Below are 27,723 nucleotides of genomic sequence, written 5' to 3'. Positions count from 1 at the left end.
AATAGGACCAAGGCCAAACCACAGGAGATGTTCAGAGATCTGTTGCAGGGATGCTAAAAGTTGTCCCTGAATGTCCCTCAAAGTTTAGCACAGGACTGCCAGGATAGCCTAACAGAAAGATCTTATCCCGGGCCAATGCCAGTTTCTCCAATTCCCTGGAAGACATGAGTCAGGATTCCCCCTTTTCCAGCCTCTGACTCACTAGCTATAAAGGAGATTCTACACACAGTTCAGGGCTCTGCAAAAAGCTCTCTGGGGAAAGTGGATAACAGGAATAAAATACCAGCCAGAAAAAACACAGTTTGGCTTTGGTGGGTCCAAAGGGAACAAGTTTTCAAGCCTCAAAAGAGGGTAGAGCTGAAAAGATTATATGTAACAGCCACAGGAACACCCAGCAAAGTTTGGAACTACAGCTGGACCAGGCACAATTATTTATCCAGCATGTATCATGCTAGATTTCAAAGGCTCCCAGATATGATGGATTGCCATTGGTAAAAAAGCCATGATTACTACAGAGGATTAATGGGGCTCTTTGTTTTGAGTGGCCAGTTGAGGGGATGTTTCAGGACTGTCAAGTTACAGCCAGTGTGCTTTCGAATGAGAGATGGGCAGGGTGAGGAGATTCAAGGAGAAAGCAAATGAAGTTCCTTAATCTACCCCATCAGGAGGAGTCTGGGAGCAGCTTTTCAGACTAACACGTTTTGTTCAAAGGCATACGTTCCCTTCATCAGAAGAACAGTTGCACTGATACAGAATCTCAGCCAGGATGAGGTGTTGGTTTAACCACTTCATGCATCCAATGAAGTGAAGTACAGCTCATAAAAATGTACGCCTGTTAATTAAATATATCTTACACTGAAAAGCCGCTCACAGATTCCTCCTGATTTTGGGCAACCATAGAGCAACATGGCTCCCCTCCCGTGAGGTCTTTGTTCCTGGTGAGTATAGGCTGGAAGCTCCTGCAGGAAACAAAAATCTAGAGAAAACCGATATGCAACTGGACCTAAAGAATTAAATTCCTAAACCTACAATGCCATGGGAGTATTGGAACAAGCAAGGAAAAAGTTGGTAGAGAATATTAGTTAGTCATGGGGGTGGTTCTTTTTTCCTTTGAAGCACTGTTAGCTCAGTATTTATATAATTTTATCCTATTCCCTGTTTATTTCTTTTGCTCAGATGGCTAACTCAGGCAAGCAATTTTATGTAACATTAACTTCAAACTATCCTTTTAGTAAAATGAAAACCATTTCCTTGATCATTCCTGCTTTGGGTTTATAAGCTGTATCTGCAGAATTTAGAACTATCTGGATAGTTAACCCTGGAGCCATTAAGTTAAAACAGGGGTCTTCAAACTTGACAGCTTTAAGACTTGTGGACTTCAACACCCAAAATTCCTCCTCCAGTCATGTTAGCTCAGGAATTCTTGGAGTTGAAGTCCACAAGTTTTAAAATTGCCAAGTTTGAAGACTCTTTGAGTTAAAACTTTATCCCTGGGAAAGAGGGATTTCCTTCTCTGCCTGTCCAGATTCCAGGCATCTCCTCATCCAAGAACAGACTGCATGTCAGATTCCAAAAAGCAAGAAAGACCTGTTGAGATTCTTCTAAGCAGGCATTTTTACTGTTCTTCACCTTCAGACAGACATCTGGCCAAAACTAAAGCAGACTTCTTGCACCATAAAACATATACTCTAGTATATGTTGGGGAGGAGCCATCTTCACCCTCTTTTTCTCACATAAACTATCTAAACTGTATTGCCCCTTGCTCCTCTGGAATGCACTCCCATGCTCCTGGGAATCTGAACAACATTCCATCACACAGGGCCACTACAACCAGCTTGGGTGGGGCCCTTTGATCTGGAAGAACTATATACCCAGACCCCCAGCACTCAGACAGAGGGGGAATGAGAGGGTTGGTAAGATTGTATGCTATCAATAAAGAACACTTTGCCCCCCTTGTTTCATGCCACAGTTCCAGATAGTGAAGCTCAACTTGTACAACACTCTCCTTGTTCTGCAAAATAAAAAAATGTTGACTGTTTTGAAATACACTCTGCAAATAGAAATGTTGGTAGCAGTGGTGGGATTCAAATTTTTTTTACTACCGGTTCTGTGGGAGTGGCTTGGTGGGCATTGCAGGGGAAGGATACTATAAAATCTCCATTCCCTCCCCACCTCACTAACCTGCTTTCCAGCTCAGTTATCCTGTGCAGGGCAACAAAAGAAGACTCAGCCGATCAGCTGGGACTTGGGAGGCAAAGAATAGATGGGGGAGTGAAAGGTGGTATTTGCCGGTTCTCTGAATTACTCAAAATTTCCACTACCAGTTCTCCAGAACTGATCAGAACCTGCTGAATACTCCAGTTGGTAGGTTTAGAATAAAGAATTTTGCCACACAATGCCTGACTGCTCTGAGAGATACACTTTGTGCTTTACTGTATATGGATTCCTTATATATATAAAGACATTGGTGTTCTGGTATACCAGTTGGTGTTCAAATCAATAGTTTGATATTTTCCATTGCTATGAGAAAGTAATGTGGCAGCTGCTTTCACCTATTTCTCTTTGCCTGACATGCCATCAGAAGAGAAATATCCCATATAAAAAGAGTGAAGCAGTGCCATTTTGTGTAACCCATGGAATTCTGATCCAACCATTTGCAAAAGTTTATGGACTGGGAAGTTGGGTAATACAAGGAAACGTTCTGCCAGTTTCCTCTTCTAGTCCAAGTGTCCAGGAAAAAATTCTGGAGGACAGCTAGTACTTCCCTCTGTAGCCCTTTTCTGTTCTAAATTGCCTGAAAGATCAATAGACATTTCTGGACCAACCTCTGCCCCATGAGATGCTAGAATTAGCCTTCAGTTCAAGAAAGTGGTTGCTGTATAATTGTTGCTAGTTTGTGCTAGAGTAAATTAGCATAGCCCTCAGGAAGGAATCAAGATTATGTAAAAATGCATTAATCACGTTTACTAGTAACAGCTAATAACAACTTTCTTGTAATCTTAATATTCCATCCCTAGTAGAGTAAACAAGGGGAGTGCATAGGTGCTTCTTAGGCTTTTTAGCACTAAAACTGGGCTCTCTGTGTTGACATTTAGATTATCTATCCATCTCATCCATCTCTTTCCTGATTATCAATAACCTATTTAATTTTTATGACTTGCATAATCCATTGAACTATAAATCAGTTAAAGAGGTTGAGTTTAAACAATAGGCCAAGCCACACAAAACCTAAGCAAAGTTAAAATGAACCAAGCTTAGCAGGTCATGAAAATATACATATACCAGCTCTTTCTCTGGCATGATTAAGCATGTTTTGTGAACATAGCCATGCGAGAAAGGGATTTGCTTTCCTATGCAAGCACACATACTGCTTCAAAACCGTAAAATGGCTGGAGATGGATCACATCCCTAAACCTACAAGCCAGTCACGTTTGCGAATAATTACAGATTACAGATAATCAGAGTTGGAAGGGACCTTGTAGGTCATCTAGTCCAATCCCCCGCCCAAGCGGGAGACCTGACACCATTTCTGACAAATGGCAGTCCAATCTCTTCTTGAAAGTCTCAAGTGATGGCACTCCCACAACTTCCGAGGGCAAGCTGTAGATTGTTCTGTCAGAAAGTTTCTCCTTGTTTCCAGGTTAAATCTCTCCTTGTTCAGTTTCCATCCATGCAGCACTCTAGGTGTGGTCTTACCAAGGCTTTATAGAGTGGTATTAGTACTTCCCTTGATCTTGACTGTATCCCTCTGTTAATACAACTTAGGATTGCATTAGCTTTTTTGGCGGCTGCTGCACACTGCTGGCTCATATTTAGCTGGTTGTCCACTAAGACTCCAAGATCACTGTCACAGTTACTGCTATTGAGCCTGGTTTCACCCAATCTATATGTGTACCTCTGGTTTTTCTTGCCTAAGTGTAGGACTTTACTTTCCTCTATATTGAATTTCATTTTGTTAAAGATGGCCCAGTGTTCTAGTCTGTCAAGATCCATTTGGATCTTGAGCCTATCTTCTTGGGTGTTAGCTATTCCTACCAGCTTAATATCATCTGCAAATTTGGTAAGTTCCCCTTCTATTCCCTCATCTAAGTCATTAATGAAGATATTGAAGAGTACTGGGCCTAAGACAGAACCTTGTGGCACCCCACTGCTTACATCCCTCCATGTAGACTTAGACCCATTAAGGACTACTCGTTGAGTACGGTTTGCCAGCCAGTTGCGAGTCCATCTAGTGGTGGTGCTATCTATTCCACTTTTTTCTAGCTTACTAAGAAGTAGGTTGTTGTCTACTTTATCAAATGCCTTGCTGAAATCTAAATATATTATGTCCACAGTATTTTGCTGGTCTACTAATTTAGTCACTGTGTTGAAGAATGAAATAAAATTGGTTTGGCATGATCTGTTTTTAACAAACCTGTGCTGACTGCTAGTTATTACTTTACTTGTTTCTAGATGTTGGCAGATCTGTTTTTTTATCTTTTCCAGTATCTTCCCAGGTATTGATGTTAGGCTGATTGGTCTATAGTTTCCTGGGTCTGTTTTTTCCCCTTTTTTGAAGATGGGAACCACATCAGCTCTTTTCCAGTCCTCTGGTAGTTCCCCGGTGCTCCACGATTTTTGAAAGATATGGTGCAGTGGTTCTGAGATGACCTCTGCCAGCTCCTTTAAAACTCTGGGATGTAATCCATCAGGCCCTGGTGATTTGTTTTCATCAAGATCAGACAGGTGTTATCTTACTATTTTTTTTTCTTATTTTAACTTTTATTTCTGGTCTGTCTTTTACAGTTATGTTTTTGGTGGGTTGAGCTATAGTTTCTTTTTACGTGAAGACAGATGCAAAGAATGAGTTAAGCAGTTCTGCTTTCTCTCTGTTGCCTGTTACTTCCTTGCCATATTCTCTCTTTAGTGGACCGACTGTTTCCTTGATTTTTTTCTTGTTATTTATATGTTGGAAGAAACTTTTTTTATTATCTTTGACTTTTGTTGCAAGTCTTTGTTCGTTCTAAGCCTTTGCTATCCTGACTTCGTCTTTGCAGATTCTGGCTATCTGCTGATATTCTGCCTTAGTTGTATGTCCTTCTTTCCATTTTTTGTACTTGTCCTTTTTTTTTCAATTTGCCAAAGAGATCTTTGTGTAGCCATGCTGGTTTCTTCTTGGATTTCTTGTTTTTCTTTCTCAGTGGTATTGTGCTTGTCTGGGCTTCTATGATCATACTTTTTAGAGTTTCCCAAGATTCTTGAGTTGTTTTCCCCTTTAGGATTTTCATCCATGGAATCTTTCCCAAGTTCTCTCTGAGTTAATTGAAAGCAGCTCTTTTAAAATCCAAGACTCTGGTGTCATTATGTTCTATTGCTTGTGTTTGTGTTATGTTGAATTCTAGTATGACATGGTCACTCTCACCCAAGATTCCTGCAGTTTAAAGTCCCTCTATCACTTCTTCTCTGTTTGTAAGAATTAAGTCCAGTATGGCTGTCCCTCTAATTCCATCCTCTACCTTTTGGACAACAAAGTTGTCAGCTAGGTTGATTAGGAACTTATTTGATTTCTCACTTGGTGCAGAATTAGTTTTCCAATTGATATCAGGATAATTGAAGTCTCCCATTACTATTGTTGTGTATTTCCTGCATATGTTTGTTAGTTGGCTGGCAAAAAGGACATCTATTTATTCTGCTTGATTGGGTGGCCTATAATATACGCCTATGGCCATGACATTTTTTTTTCTTTTATATTGACCCATATGCATTCTAGGTGTTTTCTTCCTCTAAAAAAAAAAAAGCAATAAATAACATTGCTTTATGCAGTTTGGATCCACCCGGGACACCTCCTTTTCCATCACATGGGATAGGGTTTGTGTGGAACAATTTTCCTCCAACACTTCTTGTGTACTCCTCCCTCTGGAAAGAGTGTGTGGGTAGCCCCTAGATCCCCATAAACACATATGCAGTGCCAGCCCATCAGTTAGAAAGGCACCACAGGAAAAACCTCTGCATGCAGCTAAACATTTATGAGAGACCTTCATCTAAATCTGGGAACTAGTAAAAATTTTCCCAGTTCCTGTTTCTCATAACCTGGGACATTTAGAAAAAAAAAACCATGAGTAATATTGGAGCATCACTACACTGACGTTTAGAGTTGTGCAATAGATTTGCAATCTCAAGTGTCTTGTTTTCTTTAACTTACAAAAATAGAGCAATTTGTGAATGCCTTAAACATGCCAGGTTTGGAGTGAAACTTTTATTAACAGGAAGTTTTTATAGTGGGGGAATAATTAAAGTTCTCTGGGCCCCAAAGCAAAACAATCAACTGAACTGAGCTGAGCTGAAAACCCCAAATGACAGCTAGAAGGCAGCAGAGTGAATGTGTCTTGCATCTCTTTGGTCAGGAGATCTTTGCTGGCCATATATGATATTATAAGCTTATTCTCCTCCCCTCTCATTTCTTCAGTCAGGAAGGAGAAGAGCGAAAAGAAGTAGACAGCAATGAAGAGCAATCTATCAAAAAAACCACTAGAGCAGTGGTGGGATTCAATTTTTTTTTACTATTGGTTCTGTGGGCGTGACGGGGAAGGATACTGTAAAATCTCCAGCCAGAGGCAGTATTTGCTGGTTCTTCAAACTACTCAAAATTTCCGCTACCGGTCCTCCAGAACTGGTCAGAACCTGCTGAATACCACCTCTGCACCAGAGTCTCTAAGACAGTGGTCGCCAACCAGTGGGCCAGGGACCACTGGTGGTCTGTGAGAAAGTTTTGGTGGTCCGCAGAGAAATGTCACCCCCAAAGCACCCCCCCCAAAGCAATTAATCCAGGCTGTGCAGGAACAGAAGGCTGTGCCACCCACATGGCCCACAGGAACACAAGGCTTGGTTGCTTGCATTGCGAACAAACATGAGGTAGTGAGGGGAAGGGGGGAAATGGCAGAGTGGGAGAACTTGCTCCACGTGCTTTGCCTGGCCACCAGGCTGCTTCTTTCCACTTCTTTCTTCTTCTGCTTTTGGCTGCACGCAAGGAAAGCAGCAAAAGTCTTTCTTTCCCTCTCCCAAACTCCACCAGAAATGAGTCTTTGGGAGCCTCCAAGGCATCCTGCTCCAAGAGGCTGAGCCGGCATGTCAAGTCTCACAAAGACTAATTTCTGGCAGAGTTTGGGGAAGAGAAAAAAAAGACTTCTGCTGCTTCTGCTGCTTTCCTTGCATGAAGCCAAAAGTTTCTCTCTCCCTCCCTCCCTCCCTCCCTCCCTCCCTCCCTGAGAATGGAGCTGGAGATGGTATCCTGCAATCCCAAATAAAGAATGATTGATCGGTAGGAAAACAGGGTAGGGAATTTTCCTGCAGTCTTTTTGGGGGATTTTCCCAGAGTCTCTGGTCCTTGGGATTTAAAATTATGCATTTGGTGGCTCCTATGGTCCAAAAGGTTAGCGACCCCTGCTCTAAGAGCTCCACTTCTAAGTGTAGATTGCACAGATGCGATAGTAGCATGAGAACGTTTCCCTTCTTTGCTTCATCCTTAATTCTATACCATTATCGTATTATTCTTTTGACCCCCACAATGGGCTACAAAAATGTTGGGGCTGCAAAAATCTGGATGCCCACTGGACAACATAGCAAAGAGATACAAAAACTCAAAATCTCTAAAAATGCCATGAAATATGGACTGGGAAAAAAGATCATCGGAATTTTTCCAGCTCAGATTTGATAGCTGTAGGGGTGAGATTTTGTGAAGATGAGCAGCAGGGAAGTATAATGGGACCTGGGATAGAAGTTGGAAGATGGGGTCAAGAGATACTGAATAAGGAATGGTCAGCAACTGGATAATGGGTAGAGCAAGACGTTCAGAAGGGACTCTCCCTAGTTTTTTGGGGCTGTAAGGAAGATGGTGGGAGAATTTTACTCTCAGATTTACAGCATTCTGTTAATGTAGCTTTACAATAACGCAGAATTAGACTATCTGGTCATGTTTCCTAGTTGATAAAGCTGGCAGGAAAAGGCTATCATTGCACCTGCTTTTAATTAAGGCTGCAGATCTGGGATGTAAAAAACTAAGGACAGTTGATGTCAAAACCAAGGGAATGCGTTTTCTACCTCTCTGGTGGTCCTCCAGATTTGCCCAGCCCAGAGCGGCCTAGTTTTATTAGTCCAATATGCTTAGTGTGTTGAATGGACTTAGTCATGGAAATTCTTTCTAGTCCTGATGAATTTCTTTTAATTGGAGATTGAATTGGCACTTCTTACACACTCTGAAGTGTTCAGACTATTTTGCAGACAGTTCTGACTTTATATTTTTATGATCCTGGATTTATCCTAATAAATAACCCTATCTGGTAAGTCGCAGGCAACATATTCTTGGGAAAAGTTCCCCAAGAAAATGAACGGAAGTATGGAACTCTTCAAGCTGTAAAGTCTAATAATTAAGGAACAACAATTGTAAATTTCCAGATCCCCTGAGCAAGAGGAATGGGCATCAGCTGATAAGCCCCATATTTAGCAATGAATCTTAGAAAACCTTCTTCCAAAAACCAGCACTGAGACAGGATTAGATGGCTGAATTCTTTAGTGTTTTTTTTCTTAGTCCCTTAGGAAAAGATTTTTCCCCCCTTCTGAGTCTAGTGAGATTTATTCAAGTTGTCACAGAACCCAGTTTGATAAACATCCTACAATAAACGCACCACAAACTATTTGTTTTATTTGCGTTAACACCTTCCACTAAATTGTTTAGATTGATTTCCTGGGGCGAGTTTTTATTTAATCTCAGGAATGTATTTATTTTCTTACCTTGTCCAAATGCAGCCATTCTGTAAATCTCTTCAACGCCTTGGAAACCCAGCATCCGACACACCACATCCCCATCTTTCTTGTCCCATCCATCATCACACACCGTTCCCCAGTGTCGATCATGAAAGACTTCCACCCTCCCTTCGTGGGGACCAGAGCCATTCACCAAGCGGATAATTCCCTCTTCCAAAGTAAGAGCTGTGCAGTCGTGAGATAGGGGAAGTAAATAAAAATATAGGATTAAAAATGATTTTCTGCTAAAAGCTTTTCTGCCTATTCTTACTGACCCTGGTGGTAAGAATGTGTAAAGCTCCCATATCTGTTCTGGTGAAATATTGTAGAGACACCATTAAGTCTGGGGTGGGATTCAAAACTTTTAGCAACAGGTTCTCTGCCCGGTTGTTGGGTGGGCGTGGCTATGGTGGGCATTGTCTAATCAGTCTCCTGCACCATGACAGGGTGTGTGTGTGTGTTTTGCCCTCCCTGGGCTCCGGAGGCTTTCCTCGAACCTCTAGGAGGGCGAAAACAGCCTCCCTGGGCTCTGGAGGCTCTCTGGAAACCAAAAACAGGCCCATTTCCGGCCTTCCCATACTTCCGGGAAGCTGGTTTTTCGCCCTCCCCAAGCCTCCATCCGCACCCTGCACTTACCTGCATCCAAAATGGGCCACATGGGGACTCTTGGGAGTGACGGGGTGGGCAGGCCTAGCCAGGAGTGGGATTTGAACTACACAGAATCTTAGCTTGAATCCCTTTGAACCTCCAGCAGCCCACCCCTGCATTAAAAATTAAGTATTTTTAAATACCACCTTAAAGAAATAAATAAACTGTTCAGTGGTTCAATGCAATCAATTGAAGTGATTCTTTGCACAATCCATAATCAATGTATCCGTTCTTACATTCATATCCATCTTTTCTTTAAGATCTGAAGGTGATGTGTTTGAGAATCTCCCCAGTAGCCCTCACTTAACACATGGTTGCTTAGAGACCATTAGAGGTGATGATGGACCTTCAAAAAAGTATTTGCAACCCTGTTCTGGAGTTCCAATGGCTGAAAACACCCTCTCTCCCATGGTCACATGATTGTATTTTGGCCACTTGGCAACCTGCTTGAATTTTCAGCTGTTTGCAGCATCCTGCAGTCACATGACCACAATTTTTGGCATTTTTATCAGTTTTTGGTATTTTCTTCTGGTTTCTGGAAAAAACCTCCCATTGCTAAAATGGATTTGTTTAACTCAGGGTTCCCCAAAGTTGGCAACTTTAAGACTTGTAGACTTCAACTCCCAGAATTCTGGGAGTTGAAGTTCACAAGTCTTAAAGTTGCCAAGTTTGGAGACCTCTGGTTTAACTACTATAACATTCGCTTAATGACTACTACAAAAAAAATCATAAATTCAGGCACAGTCACCTGGTGATCTACTTAAGAATCACCACCAAAATTTCCTTACTAAACGCAGATTATAAAATTTTTGCTTCAATATTGGCAGAAAGACTTAAAAAAATACTTAAACAATTTTATCCATCCTGATCAAAATGGATTTCTGCCAAAGAGACAAATTAAAGACAATATGAGAGTAATCTTGGACACTTTGGAATACTACGAGGCACACCCTGAAAAACAAATGGCTTTGATATTTTTAGATGCACAGAAGGCATTTGATAATGTGAATTGGCGATTCATGTTATTACAGCTGGAACAGATGGGCTTTGGTAAAAAATGTATTCAAGCAATAGAAGCAATATATCATAACCAAACGGCAAAGGTAATGATAGAAGGAGAACTGACAGACTCTATTGATATAAGAAAAGGAACAAGACAAGGGTGCCCACTATCACCTTTGTTGTTTATGTTAACCTTGGAAGTGCTAAACAGAAATATTAGAGAAGAAAAGGATATAAAAGGGATGAAAATTAAAAAGGAAGAATTTAAGTTGCAAGCATTCGCAGATGATCTGGTTTTCATTTTAGAAGACCCACTAGAAACAGCATCAAAATTGATAGAAAAGATAGAGGTATATGGAAAGGTGACTGGTTTGAAAATAAATAAAGATAAAACAAAGATTTTGACAAAGAATATGCTATCAAGACAAAAGGAAGAACTGGCGGATGTATTGAAAATTCAGGTCACGAATAAGATCAAGTATTTGGGGATACATTTGACAGCAAGATGTAGTACACTAAAAGAGAATAATTATATCAAACTTAAGCAGCAGATAGCACTAAATTTGGTGAAATGGGAAAGTTTACAACTGTCATTAATAGGGAGAATATCAACAATCAAGATGAATATACTACCCAGAATTTTATATTTGTTCCAAACAATTCCAGTTAGGCTTGGAAAAGATTATTTTGAAGATTTAAATAAAATTGTGTTGAAATATATATGGCAAGGTAAGAACGTGAGAATAAAGTTAAAACTTCTGCAAGATGCCAGAATAAGAGGAGGATTTGGTTTGCCTAATTGGGAGTTGTATTACCAAGCTACAAATTTGATGTGGGTTAAGGAATGGATAACATTAAGAAATACTAGATTGTTGACATTAGAAGGACATGATCTGTTGTTGGGGTGGCATGCTTTTCTATGGTATAAAGGAACTAAAACACAGGGATGTTTTAGAAGACATTATATACGGGAGTCTCTGTGGTTAAACTGGGAGAAGACTAAAAGGCAATGTTATTTGAAAATTCCAGTCTGGCTATTGACTATTGAACCATTTTCTTATCCTATAATATATAAAAAGGAACAAACAGTTAGATATGGTGAAATATTGAATGAAAAGGGTGAATTTAAATCTATGCAAAAATTAGAGGAACAAGGTATAAAGATGAATTGGTTTTCATATGCGCAAATACATTCAAGGTATGACAAAGATTCTAAAACAGAAGGTTTCTATGAGAAACCGACTGACTTAGATAAGATTTTGACAGGTACTGATGAAAAGGTGATTAAAAAATTGTATGGATATTTATTAGAAATTAAACTAAAAGAAGAACAAGTTAAAGAAACTATGATTGCTTGGGGGAAGAATTTTGGATGCGGGATTGATCTAGAGAAATGGCAAAAACTGTGGTCTCAAAATTATAAAATGACAATGTCAACAGCATATAAAGAAAATTTGTATAAGATGTTTTACAGGTGGCATTTTCCCCCGACAAGAATAGTAAGAATGTTCAAGACTTCCGGTTTTGCCAGGCTTCGGTGGCGGCGGGGTTTCGCGATCTCCACGATCCCTGTTGCGCTAGCCGTCTTGGTGCCTCTGATCCCGATGGGTCTGGAGGATAAGGTTGCCCCGTAGAGGCAGCTGAAGATAGGGGGACCCGGACAGGGGTTTGGGGTTTTCGCAGACCCTTTACCCACCCAGCATAACCCCCTTTTCTCAAGGCGGTGGAGCGGCGGTCAGCAATGGCCGCCACAAAGAAGCCGGCAGCTGGACAAGATTGTGCTGGAGGAAGAAGGAGAAAGTTTTGAAGCGAAAGTTTTTTGGCTGAACTGGGACTATAAGACACATTAAATATCCTGAAAATCCTGATTTTTTGAAAGATACTTTGTTTCCAGAAGAGATTTATAAGTGGCGAGTGAAAGTGCTGAAAGAGAAAGTTTACTCTCCTTCCATACAGAATTAATAAATGGACATTGAAAATCCTGCTATTTTATAGAAGGTAAAAATTTAAAGCTTTTTGTTACAAGTGGGAAGGGAGAGGACAAAAGAATAATTTATATTAAGATTTTGTTGGAGGAGATGCCTGGAAGATTTTGAGATTGGAAGTTAATCGCAATAAGACTTTAAAATACAGATTGGGTTTTTTTTCCCCTTTCCAATTGATATTACCCCAGGAAGAAAAAGTGTGAAGAACTTTGTGCTCTGTTTGGATTGTTTGATGACTTTGGGATTTTGGGGAATTGTTCCAAGCTTTGAATTATCTTGGTTGTTTTAAGAAGAAGAAGAAGAGAAAAAAGAAGAAGAAAAAGTTTATAATGGCTTTATCTGTTGATGAACTGAGAGAGGAATATGGTAAAATAAAGAAAGAAGGTAAAGACGGTGTGAGAGAAATTTTTCGCTTTTTAGAAATGGCGCTTGCCACTTATCAGCAAACACAACAATTGATGGAGGAGGAGGAGGAGGAGGAGGAGGAGGAGGAGGAGGAGGAGGAAGAAGAAGAAGAAGAAGAAGAAGAAGAAGAAGAAGAAGAAGAAGAAGAAGAAGAAGAAGAAGAAGAAGAAGAAGAAGAAGAAGAAGAAGCCATCTTTAACGAGTCTACAAAGTTGATTAAGAAAGGAAGGAGAAAGAGAGGAAGGAAAAAGGACATAAGCCTTAAAAAAACATCCAAGAAAGAGAAAAATAAGATGCAAAATCAATACAATGCTAGAAAGCAAAAGAAAAGAGAAATACAACAGAGAGGGGAAGCTAAGGGGGGTAAAAAGACCAGACGGGATAAGATAGGAAGGAAGAAGGGGGAAAAAAGCCACAAAGGTATGAAACAAGATGTGAAAAAGAAATTTTTTTTAGGGATAAAGGGTAATGCATAATTTTGTTTCAAAAGGATTCTGCAAGGTACATAAGATAGTATTGTAATATTTGTATTAGAAATAGAAAATTAGAATTTTATAAGACTTAAGTAAAGATTAAAACATTAAAGGTTTAATAATGATAGATTTTAAGATTTAATAAAATATTAAAAGGAATGTTTAAAATATTTAGTTTAAGTATAGAGTTTAATTGACTATTGTGTGGGTGTTAGTATGAACTTATTATTGTGGTATTTGTTTTTGAAATAGATAATTGGAATGTTATGAGATTCAATGTTTAATTATATATTTAATTACTTTATGGATTTACTATTTTTTTTCTTTTTTAAAAAACTTAGTAGGTAGAATGTACTAAGCAGAATCAGATAGGGAACTAGGTGTTACCTTAAATGTTAATTTAGGGGAGTGATGGAAAGGCATCATACTTCGATTAGTGATTTCAGTAGAAATCTTTTTTTTTTCTACTATAGGGAATGAGATAAATGGATAATTGGAAAAGAATGGACAAAAGATACAAATATAATGATTTAAATTAAGATGAAATAAATAAAATAGAATTAAGAAGAGTGGAAAGCGGGGAGAAGTTATAATGAAGATATAGAAGGGTAAATAAGATAGGTAATGGCATATAAGTTGAACATGAATTTAATTGAAGTCCATACAAAGAGAGGTAATCCGGGGCCAAGCTACTTTTTAAAAAGAAGTTTTATGTTTTTGTGTTTTGTGTGTGTATGTCCATTTGAGATTTAATAAAACCTTGGAGGAAAGCGAGAGGAGAATAATTGTAAACAAGACAGAGGGAAATATGAATATGATGAGTATAAAATGGATAAATATAGAAGAAATGTAATTGAATAAGAGCAAAGAGAAATAATGAGAAATCTGCTAAAAGATATTTAAGTGGAAATGGGATATATCAGAATTATATTGTATAAAACAATGTTTTATCTGCCTTGTAAAAATTTATAATGGAAAGAGGTTTAATGTCTTTAATGTCTAATGATGCTTTGTTTGTCTTTAAAATTAATAAAATTTGTTTAAAAAAAAAAAAGAATAGTAAGAATGTTCAAGAACAAATCTGAAAAATGTTGGAAATGTCATCAGATACCTGGCTCATATTACCATATGTGGTGGACTTGTGCGGATGCCAAAAAATATTGGACTAAAATCCACACGTGGTTGGAAAAAATGACAAAAAAAGCATATAGACTTGAAACCAGAGATATTTTTATTGGGAATTTTATCTGAAATATATAGTAAAGAATTGAAATACCTAATTGTAAATGTATTAACAGCGGCTAGGATTGTATTTGCCAAAAACTGGAAAAGTGAAAAGATACCGTTACAGGAGGAAATCATTAAGAAAATATTGGAATGTGCTGAAATGAGTAGATTGACATTTGAAATCAGAGAACAAGATGATAAGCAATTTTATAAAATTTGGGATCTATTCTATCAATGGTTAGACAATAAAACATGGTAATGAAATATGTAGATTCTTAGAAAATAATAAATATACAAAGATGTATTCTTTTCTTATTATATCTACAAAATGATTGTAGGATAGATTTGAGATGATAATATGAACTGTCATAAAACAAATTAAGTAAAATATGGATTATTTCCTAAAACAGGAATGAATAAAAGTATAGTCAAATGATTGATTAACAATGATATTAATGTATTTAATATTTGATTGAAAATATGAGAATATATACAATGTAATTGTAATTGAAGACTACAAAATGGAAGCACAAAACCATTTGTAAACCAATCGGCACACTGTATGTATATATATGGATGATGGCTTGATGTTTTTATGTTTTGTTTGTCTATGTTTGTCTTAAAAACCAATAAAAATTTTTTAAAAAAATCACCACCAATTACAACTATAATTCCACAGTTAATTATAGTTGTAAATTGAGGACTACCTGTGTTACTCTGCCCAAACAATAAATATCTGAGATGATTCAACTGAACAGAAGTGATGAGACAATCCGCTTTTTTTTTTTTTGCAGCATCCACTTCTTGTAACTTCTACTGCAGGGGAAAGTAAAATACCCAGGCCTTTTCTACATTTTCTCTAGATTCTGCCCAATAAGCTGTCACCATTGGATGTTCCTGCCAGATGTTTCCTTCGAAATGATAGCACTTAGTTAGAAACATACTATAACAATATCTTACAGTCTTGAAGAGTTGCTGCTCTGGCAACAGCTGCTCTTTACTCCAGAGTCATATTCACAGGCTTTAGCTTTGGGGTGTAGACAACTGCATTCCTAGTGGGATATTTCACTGGCCAGAACAGCAGTTTTATGCAGTCTTATCTCCAGACTGATATATACAGTAGAGACATCCCAGAATTGAATATTAACCAAGACTACAAAATGTTCTGGGAGGAAATACACTTTTTTCATGTTTAGCCTTATAACAAATTGATTTAATTCAGAACAAAACCAGAGTTTGGGTTTAGAAGTGTCCTGCTTGGCCCCTTACCCTGACTATTCCTAGAAGTGCAGCTCAAGTACTAGTTTAGTGGAGGCATGAACTGTGAATTGTTAACAGATATCTGTCTTTATTCATGGATGTGTTTGACTGTCTGTCAAAGTTACACCTACAAGCCCACAACCCAATCCCATGATCCCTTGCAGTTACATCAAGCTTAGATTGGCTCCAAAGACCTAATGATCTATTGTTTAATGTTTACACACATGCAAAAGTGTGTACTTTAAAAAAAGGTTCAGTATGTACACAGTGTAGAATACACAAATTACCTAAGTAAAAACTATGTAATTGCAGATATTTTATGATGGCTATGGGTCATATCAGGGAGGTCCATAGGGTGCGGTAAAAAAATAAATCAGAACGTGGTCATGTGTAATTGAAGTTCTGCCTAGGTTTTCTTTAAAATGTTCATCACATAGGTTCATTGAGTGGTGCGGTGGCCTAGAGGTGGGGCTCTCGCCTCACAATCAGGAGGCTGTAAGTTCAAACCTAGGTAGAGGTAGATATTTCTCTCTCTGGACACAATGAGAATATATCTGCTGAATAAAACTCCGCCTTGGCAACTGGAAGGGCATCCAGCCAGTAAACACTCAGCTCCATTCAGTTGCCCAGACTCCACCCCACAAAGGATTATGGGGTCATTAAAAGAAAACAATGATGATGATCACACATATTCATTATATGGTTTAGCCTCCGCATCCCTTATCAATTTTGCTGCTCTTCCCTGCACTCTTTCTAGGGCCTCATCTTTTTTTGTTGTTTTTTTGTATCATGGCAACCAGAACTGGATGTAGTATTTCAGGTGTAGCCTCACTACTGCAGTATAGAGTGGTAACTTCAATGTACACGCAGTGGAGTTTCTCCACTGACTTTTCTTGTGAGAAATCGGCAGTGAAAGTTGCAAATGGCAATCACATAGACTGCAGGATGGTGAGATGCCTAGTCAGGTGTGATGCACCTTCATGATCACATGACAGCTGGAGCTTCAAGGACCAGTTGTAAGTAGCCCCTCTTCAGTACTGTCATAAGTTTGAACTCTCTCTGAATGAGTAATTGTTAAGTGAGGACTACTTATGTTTGCATCTCTCCTGGGTACACGAGAAGGTTGAAATGGGACACAAAGACGAGATGAGGCCGAGTCTCCTTTCACACTCACTTAATCTCTCCAACTTTTTAGTCCTTTTAAAAGTAAAAATGGGCTTCTTTTCATACTTAGAAATGTATAGCAGTAACTGCTGTTCCTGGCATTCTATCTCATTGCCCCCTGGAAGCAACCATTTTATTGCACAAGTGAGTGCACTAATCCACCTCTTTCTGTGTATTCCAAGAGATTCCCCATGGGTTCTGTTATTTTTATATATATATTTGTTTGCATAAAGCCTATTACAACCCAGATTTCTTTTCCCAGGGGAGAAATATAAGGAAAATACTTAAACAGCGCTTAAAGAAACAATATCTCAAACTGCTGCAGCTGTACAAAGAGAGCGTTGGCTTGGATAATTGGGACCATGTGTTTGTGAGGGAAGTGGAAGATTTATCCCTGTACAGAAGTAGCACAGCTTTCCATTTTCCCAGCCCAACCTCCACCCACGAAAAAAATACATTTTTCATTCCAGTCAACTAGGCCCAGGAAATGGACAGTCTAGAATGTCAGAATTGAAATTCCTGAGGAATGTGTATGTGACTGTCTATGTCTTTGTGTGTTTATTTGTCAATAAGCCTCCTTTTGTCAGGCTCAAGGTTGACTCAGCCTTCCATCTTTCCGAGGTCGGTAAAATGAGGATCCAGATTGTTGGGGGCATTAGGCTGACTCTGTAAAACCACCTAGAGAAGGCTGTAAAGCATTGTGAAGCAGTATGTAAGTCTAAGTGCTATTGCTATTTTGTATTTAGTATTTAAAAAAAAAACCTAATTTCTACCTTGGCTTTTTTTCAAAATAAAAACGATATATAAAATATGCATGCGAAAGAGGTACGTCTGAATGTGTATACAGATAGTTCTCAACTTACAACAGTTCACTAAGTGATTGTCCAAAGTGACAACGCCACTGAAAAAAGTCACATATGACCATTTTTCACAGTTACAACCTTTGCAGCGTCCGCATGATCATGTGATCCAAATTCAGCCGCGGCCAATGGTTCATATTTATGGCCGTTGCTATATCTCAGGGTCATGTGATCACCTTTTGTGACCTACTGACGAGCAAAGTCAATGGGGAGGCCAGATTCACTTAACAATCACATTACTAACTTAGCAACTGCAGTGGTTCACTTAACAATTAGCACGTAGCACTTAGACTTATATACCACTTCACAGTGCTTTACAGCCCTCTCTAAGCGGTTTACAGGGTCAGCCTATTGCCCCCGACAATCTGGGTCCTCATTTTACCCACCTCGGAAGGATGGAAGGCTGAGTCAACCTTGAGCCTGGTGGGATTTGAACTACCAAATTGCAGGAAGCCGGCAGTCAGCAGAAGTAGCTTGCAGTACTGCACTCTAACCACTGCACCACAGAGGCTCCTTTTGTGTAAAATGGGGCAAAGATCACTTAACAAATATCTCACTTAACAACATAAATTTGGGATTCAGTTGTAATCATAAGTAGATGAGTACCTGTACATGGAGGAACATCTATCTATATGGAGTATCATAAAACTACAGAACCATCAAGTTGGAAGGTACTTTAGAGCAGAGATGGTATTCAGCAGGTTCTGACCAGTTCTAGAGAACCGGTAGCAGAAATTTTGAGCAGTTCGGAGAACCGGCAAATTCCACCTCTGACTGGCCCCACCCCCATCTATTCTCTGCCTCCTGAGACCCAGCTGATCATCTGGGTCTTCTTTTGTTGCCCTGCACAGGAGAACAGAGCTGGAAAGCAGGGTAGTGGGGTGGGGAGGGAATGGGATTTTGCAGTATCCTTCCCCTGCCATGACCACCATTCCACACCCACAGAACTGGTAGTAAAAAAAATTAATCCCACCACTGCTTCTTTTTGAACCTTCAACTCATTGGAAGATCCACCAATATCACCTGTCACTGATGACCCTCCACCTGTCACTTGAAGACTTCCAGCAACGCAAAATTCCCCACTTAATGCAGAAGTTTGTTCCATTGGCAAACACCATATACAGTCAGGAAGTTCCTCCTGATGTATAGTCTGAACCTCTCTCCTTCTAGTTTTAACCCACTGGTTTTGATCCTGCCCTTTGGACTAGAGCAGACAAGTCCATTAAAAAAACTGAACTCCAAACTCCAATTCAATCCCTTTTTAGCCACATAAGAATGTGTATATCACTTCAGTTTTGGACTGTTGTTCCTCTCTGGTGGCTCAGTGGATCTGACTTGAAAAAAACAAAGCTCAAGAGAAGGACCATGCTATTGTTCTATGTGGTTTGGGGATCCAACTGGATGTGGAGGAGAGAAGAGAACAAGCAAAAATACATAATGAGAGCCTGTGACCCATGAGAAGAAACTTCAGATATCTTGCTATACCACAACACAATAGTAGCAATTGCAATTAGTCCAGTAAGAGCCATGATCAGAAAATGCTTTACTGTACTGTACAATACACTGCCATTGTAGATATAGAAATTTTATATATAACAAAGAAAATTGCATAATAAATTTTTTTTAAAAAAAGAAAATGCTTTACTAAAGAAATAGTCTCCTCCCCCCCTTATGAATTCAAAAATGTAATATAAATCCTAGGAGTTTAGGAGTGTTGGGAGAATTATTTTTATGCGTTGCTTTATTTTTAAATTGTTGGATTTTATCTAGATTTTAATTATTATTAAAAGAGCCAAGGTGGTGCAGTGGTTAGAATGCAGTAGTTAGAATGCAGTATTGCAGACTAATTCTGCTGACTGCCAAGTGCCAGCAGTATGGCAGTTCGATCCTGACTGACTCAAGGTTGACTCATCCTTCCGAGGTAAGTGAAATGAGGATCCAGATTCTTGGGGGCTACAGGCTGATTCTGTAAACTGCTTAAAGAGGGCTGTAAAGCACTGTGAAGCAGTATATAAGTCTAAGGACTATTATTATTATTGGATGTTAAACATTTATCTTTCTGTACCACAACCCTAAAGAAAACCTAATCTATGTGATAGCTAGGCATCAGAAATGATTTGATCAATCAATCAATTCTTTTCATATTACTATGATTGTGGCATTATATAATGTATTGTATGTAAATATACATTAGTTCCAAGGTTCAATTCTTGGGTCTCTTCCTCCCTTTTTTTCAATCAGGAAGTGTTCTTTTATCAGTCTTAAAACTGTCCGCCATCTACTTATTTACACAATGCCTTATGAGAATGAGATATTCTTGCTTCACCAGCTTCAATCCTTACATTTATAGTAAGTAAATATATAGTAACAATCATGGTATATGAAATGTTGGACTTTGATTGTAAGAAAACATGGTAAAGAGTATTATGAATGAATTTATGAATGAATGAAGAGTGATAAATTGTCTTTCTGCTAAACAAATAGAAAGGGGAAGAATTTAATAGATTTAATCATATATGGTCCAATCTTTGTGGTATGGAATTATAAATACCTGTGGGAAAGTGAATATATATCTTTAGTTATGATTGAAAGGACTAAACTGCATGTCAGAAAGTATAAATTTGTGTCATCAAGGCTTTTACAGGTATGTACAAATGTAGGAATTCATAGATTGGTGATTAATTGTGTGCTGTGGTTTTATTTATCACATTTATATAATCAACCATCTCACATACGTGGGTATGGTTGGTGTACAAAAAATAATGTAACAGAGATTAACTTCAAGGAAAAATTGTTCTATGCTCAGAATGAATGTTGAAAAAATATTCTGTTAGGTGACCTGAATGGGAATTAGATCACAAAGGTCAGAAAAACTGATTGGGACATTTAGAGATATAAGAATGAATGAGAATGGTGACTGCTGTGTATGTATTTAAGAGAAGATAATTTGTTTCAAATCCACAATGTATCGAGGGAGGAGAAGATAATTGCAAAGAACATAATTAAAAAGAGCAACATTAAGGTTAAGAGGAAGAGAAAATTCAGAACTATTATAAAATAAAAATTGCTTTGTAAGTGGGTGAAAAAGGCTAAATAAGGAACATTCACCAGAAAGAATGGAATTAAAAATAAGTGATGAAATAATTTGAAATTGAAGAGAGACAGTCCTGGAAAGAATATTTTAGAGATTAGTATGGTGATGATAATGATGTTAAAGAGTACAATGGAAAAGAATCCTATAAATATTCAACAAATATGTTGAAAAGGATGGCATAAATGCTGTGGCTATGTTAAAAATGGCAAAACTGCAGGAATAGGAGTTATAAATGAAATAACATTAGAATAATGCATATAATTTTTTTAAGAAGCAGCTATGTAATTTGTTTAATGAAGCCTGCATCTGTGCTGGACTACTGGAAGAAGGCCATTATTGGTAACAGAAAAAAGTAATAAAAGTGTATGGAAGACTAGACAGGGATTACTTTGTTAAATGTAGCTGGGAAAGTATTAAGTAGAGTTATCTTTGAAGATTACAAGTTATAATAGCAATCAAATCTAGGAGGTACAGTCCAGCTTTGCACTGGGCAATGAGTATACAGATCAAATTTTGCTCGTTGAGAAACATATGAATGTAATAAAATTTATTTACTGGTTAATTTAGTGAAAGCGTATAACAAAATAAATGGGCTTAACTTATGGATTGTTTTCCACAAATGAGAAGATAAAAGTTGGTTGCTGAATGAGATTTAAAGTGGTTTTGGATGAAAATAAAGCATGCATAAGATTATATGGAATGCTTAGCAAATGGTTCAGTGCTGAGCAAGGAACAAGAAACAGATCTGTTGTTTAATGGTACTCAAATATTTTCCTTTCCTATTTTGTGTTCTATGTATGGGGAAAGCATTTTTCTCCATTCTTTCTACAGCTAGGTTTCTAAAATGTGTGGTTACAATATCATAGAACCCATCATAACACTACAATTTTTATTAGCATTCTTCATTATGTTACACACAGAAATTTTCCGAGGTTAAAAGTTGGCGAGGTTAAAAGAAATTTGCCGAGGTTAAAAGCTTGGTGTCACAGAACATACCCTACTTTGTTTGTGTTGGGTAAGGGAGTTGGGTGAGGGGTTGATGCTACATTGTCTGAATGTACCTATTGCAAGTATGGTAGCAAGTGAGAGACAGGATATACTACTAGAAGAGCAGTACAACAGGATGGTAAGAATGAGGATAAAAAGGGAAGTTGTAGAAGGACTGGCCCATTTCCAGACCTTTGGTGCAAATTGGCTAGGCTGGCCAAATTGTATAACAGCAGGTGATATTTTTCTACATAAATTCTTCTACCAAAATGAGTCATTGCATAAAGTGTCTTTCATATAGTAAACAAAATTTATGCTTAAAAGCCGCAGAATACAGTTAGTCCTCGACTTATGAGCATTCATTTAGTGACCATTTGAAGTTACAATGGCATTGAAAAAAGTAACTTACAACCAGTTCTTGTATTTACAACTGTTGCAGCATTTCCACAGTCACATGATTTAAAAAAAACCATGTATTTGGCAACCAGCATGTATTTATGATTGTTGTAACATCCCAGGGTTATATGATCGCTATCTGCGACCTTCCCAGCCAACTTCCAACAAGCAAGTCAGTGGGGGAAGCTAGATTTGCATGATTAACGTAACAACCAAGGCATAAAAGTTGTAAAATTGGGTGTGACTTAGTGTGTCTTAACAATCACCTTGCTTAGCAAATCCTGGCCCCAATTGTGGTTGTAAATTGAGGACTAACCTATACAGTAAAAATCTAAGGCAAAAATATATATATATGTGAAATTTAAGGTATACGGCACCTATTTCTCCAGCTTGGTCTCCCTTCTCGCCTTTCTCTCCCTTTGGGCCCCGCTCACCTGAAAATAGAAGAAAAAAGTATCATGGGGAAAGTTATAAACTTAGAAATCAGCATCAGGACCATATGGCTCTCAGACATTTTGATGCCCCAATGACAATCCACTTAAAAGACCGCAATGCTCTTGGTGGGCCCCCAATCATTGAAGCTGTCATGGAAGAACTGTACTATATTAATTAGACCTGTCAGTCTCCTAACCTGCTGTCCTTATTGATATATTGAAAACAAAAATGCTAAATTAATAACCCATTTGTTACCCTAATTGCATCCATTTTTTATGTGCGACATGCATAGTTGGATAAAAAGCTAAAAACAGAAATCTTTGTCAAATTTTCTGGGCTCAGGGCTCAGTTGCAGCTTATTTATTAGGGCCAACAAACAGTAAATGGTTTGGACGTGCCCCATCATAGAATCCCAAACTCATCAGTCCAGTTGCCCCTGACCTATGAAAGACATGTTACATCATTAATCGGGTCATAATTGCTTCATTCAAAAGCTTTCAATGCATGTGTATGATCAAGAATGTCACACGCTTCCTTTGAAACGCTGTACCGGATCCATGCCCAATGGAACTTGATCTTTAAAAGCAGTAAAGGTAGTGTTGCCTGTTTGTTTCATTTATTATTGTGGGTTGCACAGGCAGCTGTATATTTAGACATTTTTGCCCAGCTACTGAGTCCTTCCCAAGGATCTGGGATAGGCACATGTTGTATGGTCATGTTAAAGTATTGTCACAGGATTAAGCTGTGACATTGACAGGGTGATTTTGTCAATGTTGATGGTGCTCAGGTGGTGCTCCGGGTGTTTTGAGAGTGCATCCAAGTGCCTATCACTATTCTAGTCTTTCTTATCAATTATTATTATAAAGAGGACTATCCTGAAACAGAAAAATACTATGCACAACTGCCAAAGTCATTTTCTCTCTCTCTCTATAGCACTCTGTCACTACATAGCTTAAGCCTGGAGAAGACTTCTGCATCACTGCATGTCAGGGAACTTATGAATCTGTCATTCAGAGACAGTTGCATAGCTGCTGCATTTATATTTAAACCCTCTATCTGCTCCCTTTTGTCATTTGACTGCATCCCCTGCCTCCCAACAGCAAGTCGGATCAACCAATCAGCGTGCAGGATGCGAATCTCCACACAACACAATTGAGATTTGGGAGGTGTGCACATCAGCCCATCTGCAACCTACACTTTCTCATCAATCCCTCTGCAGCATAAGTAGATGTCAATGCCTACATGCAGTTGCAAGCCATCCTAAGCTTCAGGAATGTGGACAGTTACAGATGAAAAGAAAATAAAGTTTAAATCCCTTACAATTATCTGCAGACTGGCATTGGGGTTTTGAAATAAAAAAGAATAAAAGAAGCTAGAGCAGGTAATGAGGATGAATGAATGGAATGTCTTCTTCTAGGCTTGGCAGATGCTGTTGGAGTGACAGGGCATGAAGCATAAGGGAGGCTGGCTGGGAGAGCCAAGAGTCAAACCATCTTTGGCAAAGGAGAAAAACTGAGAAAGAACTTGTGGCAGCTGAAGCCAAAGAAGGAACCTGCAAGACGAACAGAAAGAAAAATAGATGGTGGCAAAGCAAGAGATTCAGGGCTGGATAACTTTGCAGGTGTGCATTAAGGAGAAAAGTTGTTAGCATTCTGTACTGAAGATTAGTAGGTGTGGGAGGGGGTACAAACAACCAGCTAAGCATTTTGTACTATAAAGTAGAAATTTATATCTTTTAGTTAAGATCTGTTTGCAAATTGCATCGTTTGGTTTATTAGTGTACATATTTATGCCAGATCACCATAGACAGACAGATACGCATAAATGCTTGGCCCTAAAATTCTTGTAAATACACTATGCACTAATGATGTTTATTGCTTATGAAGCAATAAGCAGATTTTATATACTTGTTAGCTGCATATGTGAGTCTGGCCTCGTCCTTCTCCATTCCCACCCTCCAACATTATTTTTGTTGTTTTGTTATTAGAAGATTTAGAGGCCACCTGATTTCAGAACAAATCTGGGTGACTTACATTAAAAATAAAACAGAAAACAATAAAAAGAAAAGCCTATGGATCCATATAACCATAATACTGAACAAAATTTATAAGCACCCTAAACCAGGCCCAGGGAAAACTGCCAAAATTGTAAGTACTTCCAGAAAACTATCAGGGTGAAAGACAAACAGGGGGTGGGGGAGGTATCAATCTTTATTTTAAGCTAAAAGTTTCTGTGTAAACTTGATGTCTTCCAAATGGGTTGACACTTCTCAGAATTCCTATATCCCAACATAGCTCTATTCTAATGCTCCCAACAGAGGGGAGCTCAGCATTTTTCTAGTAATAGTTCCAATGTCAAACTGCTGTTACTCACTTGCAAGAAATACATTTTTAGTGGGCATGTTCAATACCATGTGGTAAAGGGGTTTTTTATATTCAATTTTGAAGATTTAATACAACTAAAAAGTGTTGTATATAGACATTTGCATACTCGTAATACTACGTTCCGATTGGACAATCACTACTGCCTAGCGATTGGTGGTTAACAACGGATTATGATTGGCCGCCTAAATGGCGGGAGGTTTAAAATGATGCCATTGGTTGCGAGCCGCGAGCAGCCTCTATAAAAGAGGCTGCTGCGGCTCGAGTTTAGTTGAAGTTACTGACAGTTAAATAAAGAGCGAGTCTATCTTGTTCTGGCGATAGAACAAAAAGTATAGTTAATTTCATATCCAGTGATAAGAGAATCGTGTCTTAGCTGATGTTGAATGTGCCTGCATGCTTGCATATGGGAAATCAGATTATTACACTACCATTTAGGCATACCTGTGATGACCCAGAGTGTGGCACGAAAGCAACAAAGGTACAAAAATAGATAAAGTCCCTTTAATACCTTCAACTTGGCCTCCAACATCCAGTTATCATTGGCTGGAGAAAAAAACTCTCCTAAAAACAGTTTTTAAAGGGAAGAAATTCCGTCCAAAACCCAAAGTATATATAAATTATAAATAAAAACCAACACAAACCAGCAATTAATGAGACAGGGCAGGATAAGGAATTGAAGACTTCAAAAGATAATGAAACACACAGAGTTGGGAGGATGCAGAACTCAGATAAGACTTGACAAACCAAAATAATTCACGCTTTGCTTCCAGCAAGGAGCTGTGCACAAACACCCTTTTTATCCTGTTTTCCCAGCTGCAGCTAATGAAGGGAATCAGGACCTTTTTTTTCTCCCCCGTAACCCACGTTGCTCCCTTATCCGTTCCTCCCTGCATGCCCTAGGATGAAGAGGGGGTGAGCCTGGGTCTTCCTCTGAATGCCCAGCCAGACTGTGCCCTTCCCCAGTTTCCTCCACAGCCACTGGAGCCACACTCCCACTCCCTGTCAGCTGATCCACCTCTCCCTCAGAATCAGATTCCAACAGGGGCATGACAATACCATGCACTCACATAAACACACACATTTGTACATACATGTACAAAGAGTGAATTGGAACTCTAGCAATTGCATCACCATCAGCATCCTAGTACTGTACAATCTTTCAAATTAACTAAAAATCACCGTTTTAATGTAGGGTATACTGTATGCCATGCTGGATCCCTTTAGATGAGTATATAAAATGACTAGCCCTTGAGTAGGCAAACAGATTACCTATATATGAGCATACCTGAATGATTTGCATATCATGGACAATCTCACAAAAATCATGACCATTCTACTATTGAAAGGAAAATTGATAAAAATTGCTCTCAGGTTTTGTCTCCCACAATCCCAGTTCTCTGTTTGGTTTACTGTTTTTCAATAGGTGGGCTGCATCCCAGCATTATTTCTATTTTCTGAGAATGCCTATGGGATCCATGGTTTAGAGACTAATAGGCATTTTTATAGCATAGCATATTAACTTTCCATCTTTTTTTTAACTTAAAAAAAACTTTTTTAAAAGCATTATTTTCCCTTCAAACACCAGAGACTGTTGTTTTCACCAGTCTGCTTTTAAGATAGATCATGGCTGGGCATAATGCATATAACAGTTATATTATTTTATTCATGGGACGTTGCTAAAAGAAGATACACACTATTGATAGAAGCACAGAGGCTGAAACCCAGCCATTTTCTAGTGCCTGTAGGAACTAACTCAAGCATTATGAAAATGACCAGATGGGGTTCTCTGACAAGATCAGGTTGTACAGTTTAATACAGAACTGGTAAAGCACCAAAAGAAGGTTGGAAGAGAGGCAAAAAAAACCACCACCTTTCAATTTCTGCATCTCCTAAAGTGTCTAGAAAAAACTTGATTGTTCGCTTTAAAAATAACCCTCCACATTAAATATACAAAACCCAAGGCATGATAACTAGAACCCAAGCATAGCTGTATTGAAGATGCCCCTTCCAAAATGTCATTTTTTTATCATTTTTATTTTATTTTTATTCTATTTTACTCTATGTAGAGGTAGAGTTAGCAAACAAGCAACTCCCTATTTTCTATCTTAATCTCAGCCCTGTATTTCCTGGTTGAGAGATCTATGCACTTTGGTTTTGTTTCTTTCTGTCTGCTTCCTACAAATTGCAGAGATTATTTCCTTTCTTCTCCTTTTTTCTATCATAAGACTAGACAGCTCAGAAATGCAGACCTCATATTGGAACATATAAACTTATTATTCTGGACCTTAAGCGTTCATTCTAGATGCTATGAACAAGTTTAAATCTACTCTGTTAGCCCTTTGAGATTCAGGAGTTCAGACAAAGATGCACAACCATGAGTTCTAACGCTAATTTTATCGTAAAGTTCCATCAACATAATCCTGCAAGACAAAGTATTTTCTCCGTCCTCTCCTTTTATTCTCCAGAAAACTAGGGAGGTTCCCTTTTGAAATGCTTCCCATGCCTTGCCCCTTTTGTGTGCTGAGATATCTTTTACATCCCAATTGTCCAGTCTGCAGCATTACATAGTCAATACATATGCTTTGCTAAAAGTGAACCAGAGTGAATGAACAGATAGAATTCTCT

At 38.5% G+C, this 27,723-nt stretch overlaps 1 protein-coding gene across 1 annotated transcript in view; it reads right to left on the bottom strand.

The window, feature by feature from the left end:
* SCARA5 (scavenger receptor class A member 5) overlaps positions 1-27,723 on the bottom strand; it is a 133,059-nt gene that overhangs the window by 7,811 nt on the left and 97,525 nt on the right. The window contains exons 7-8 of the mRNA XM_026671535.2: positions 22,657-22,713; positions 8,767-8,964 (exon numbers count right to left, since the gene is read on the bottom strand). Of these exons, the coding sequence (XP_026527320.1) occupies positions 8,767-8,964; positions 22,657-22,713 (255 nt within the window). The remainder of the gene's footprint in view (positions 1-8,766; positions 8,965-22,656; positions 22,714-27,723) is intronic.

Source organism: Notechis scutatus, chromosome 1 (assembly GCF_049901735.1).
Source record: "Notechis scutatus isolate UNSWTSFEM ecotype Mainland chromosome 1, rNotScu1.2, whole genome shotgun sequence".
Taxonomy (NCBI): domain Eukaryota; kingdom Metazoa; phylum Chordata; class Lepidosauria; order Squamata; family Elapidae; genus Notechis; species Notechis scutatus.
The sequence above is the reverse complement of the archived record's forward strand: the minus strand, read 5'-3'. Positions and strand labels throughout refer to the sequence as shown.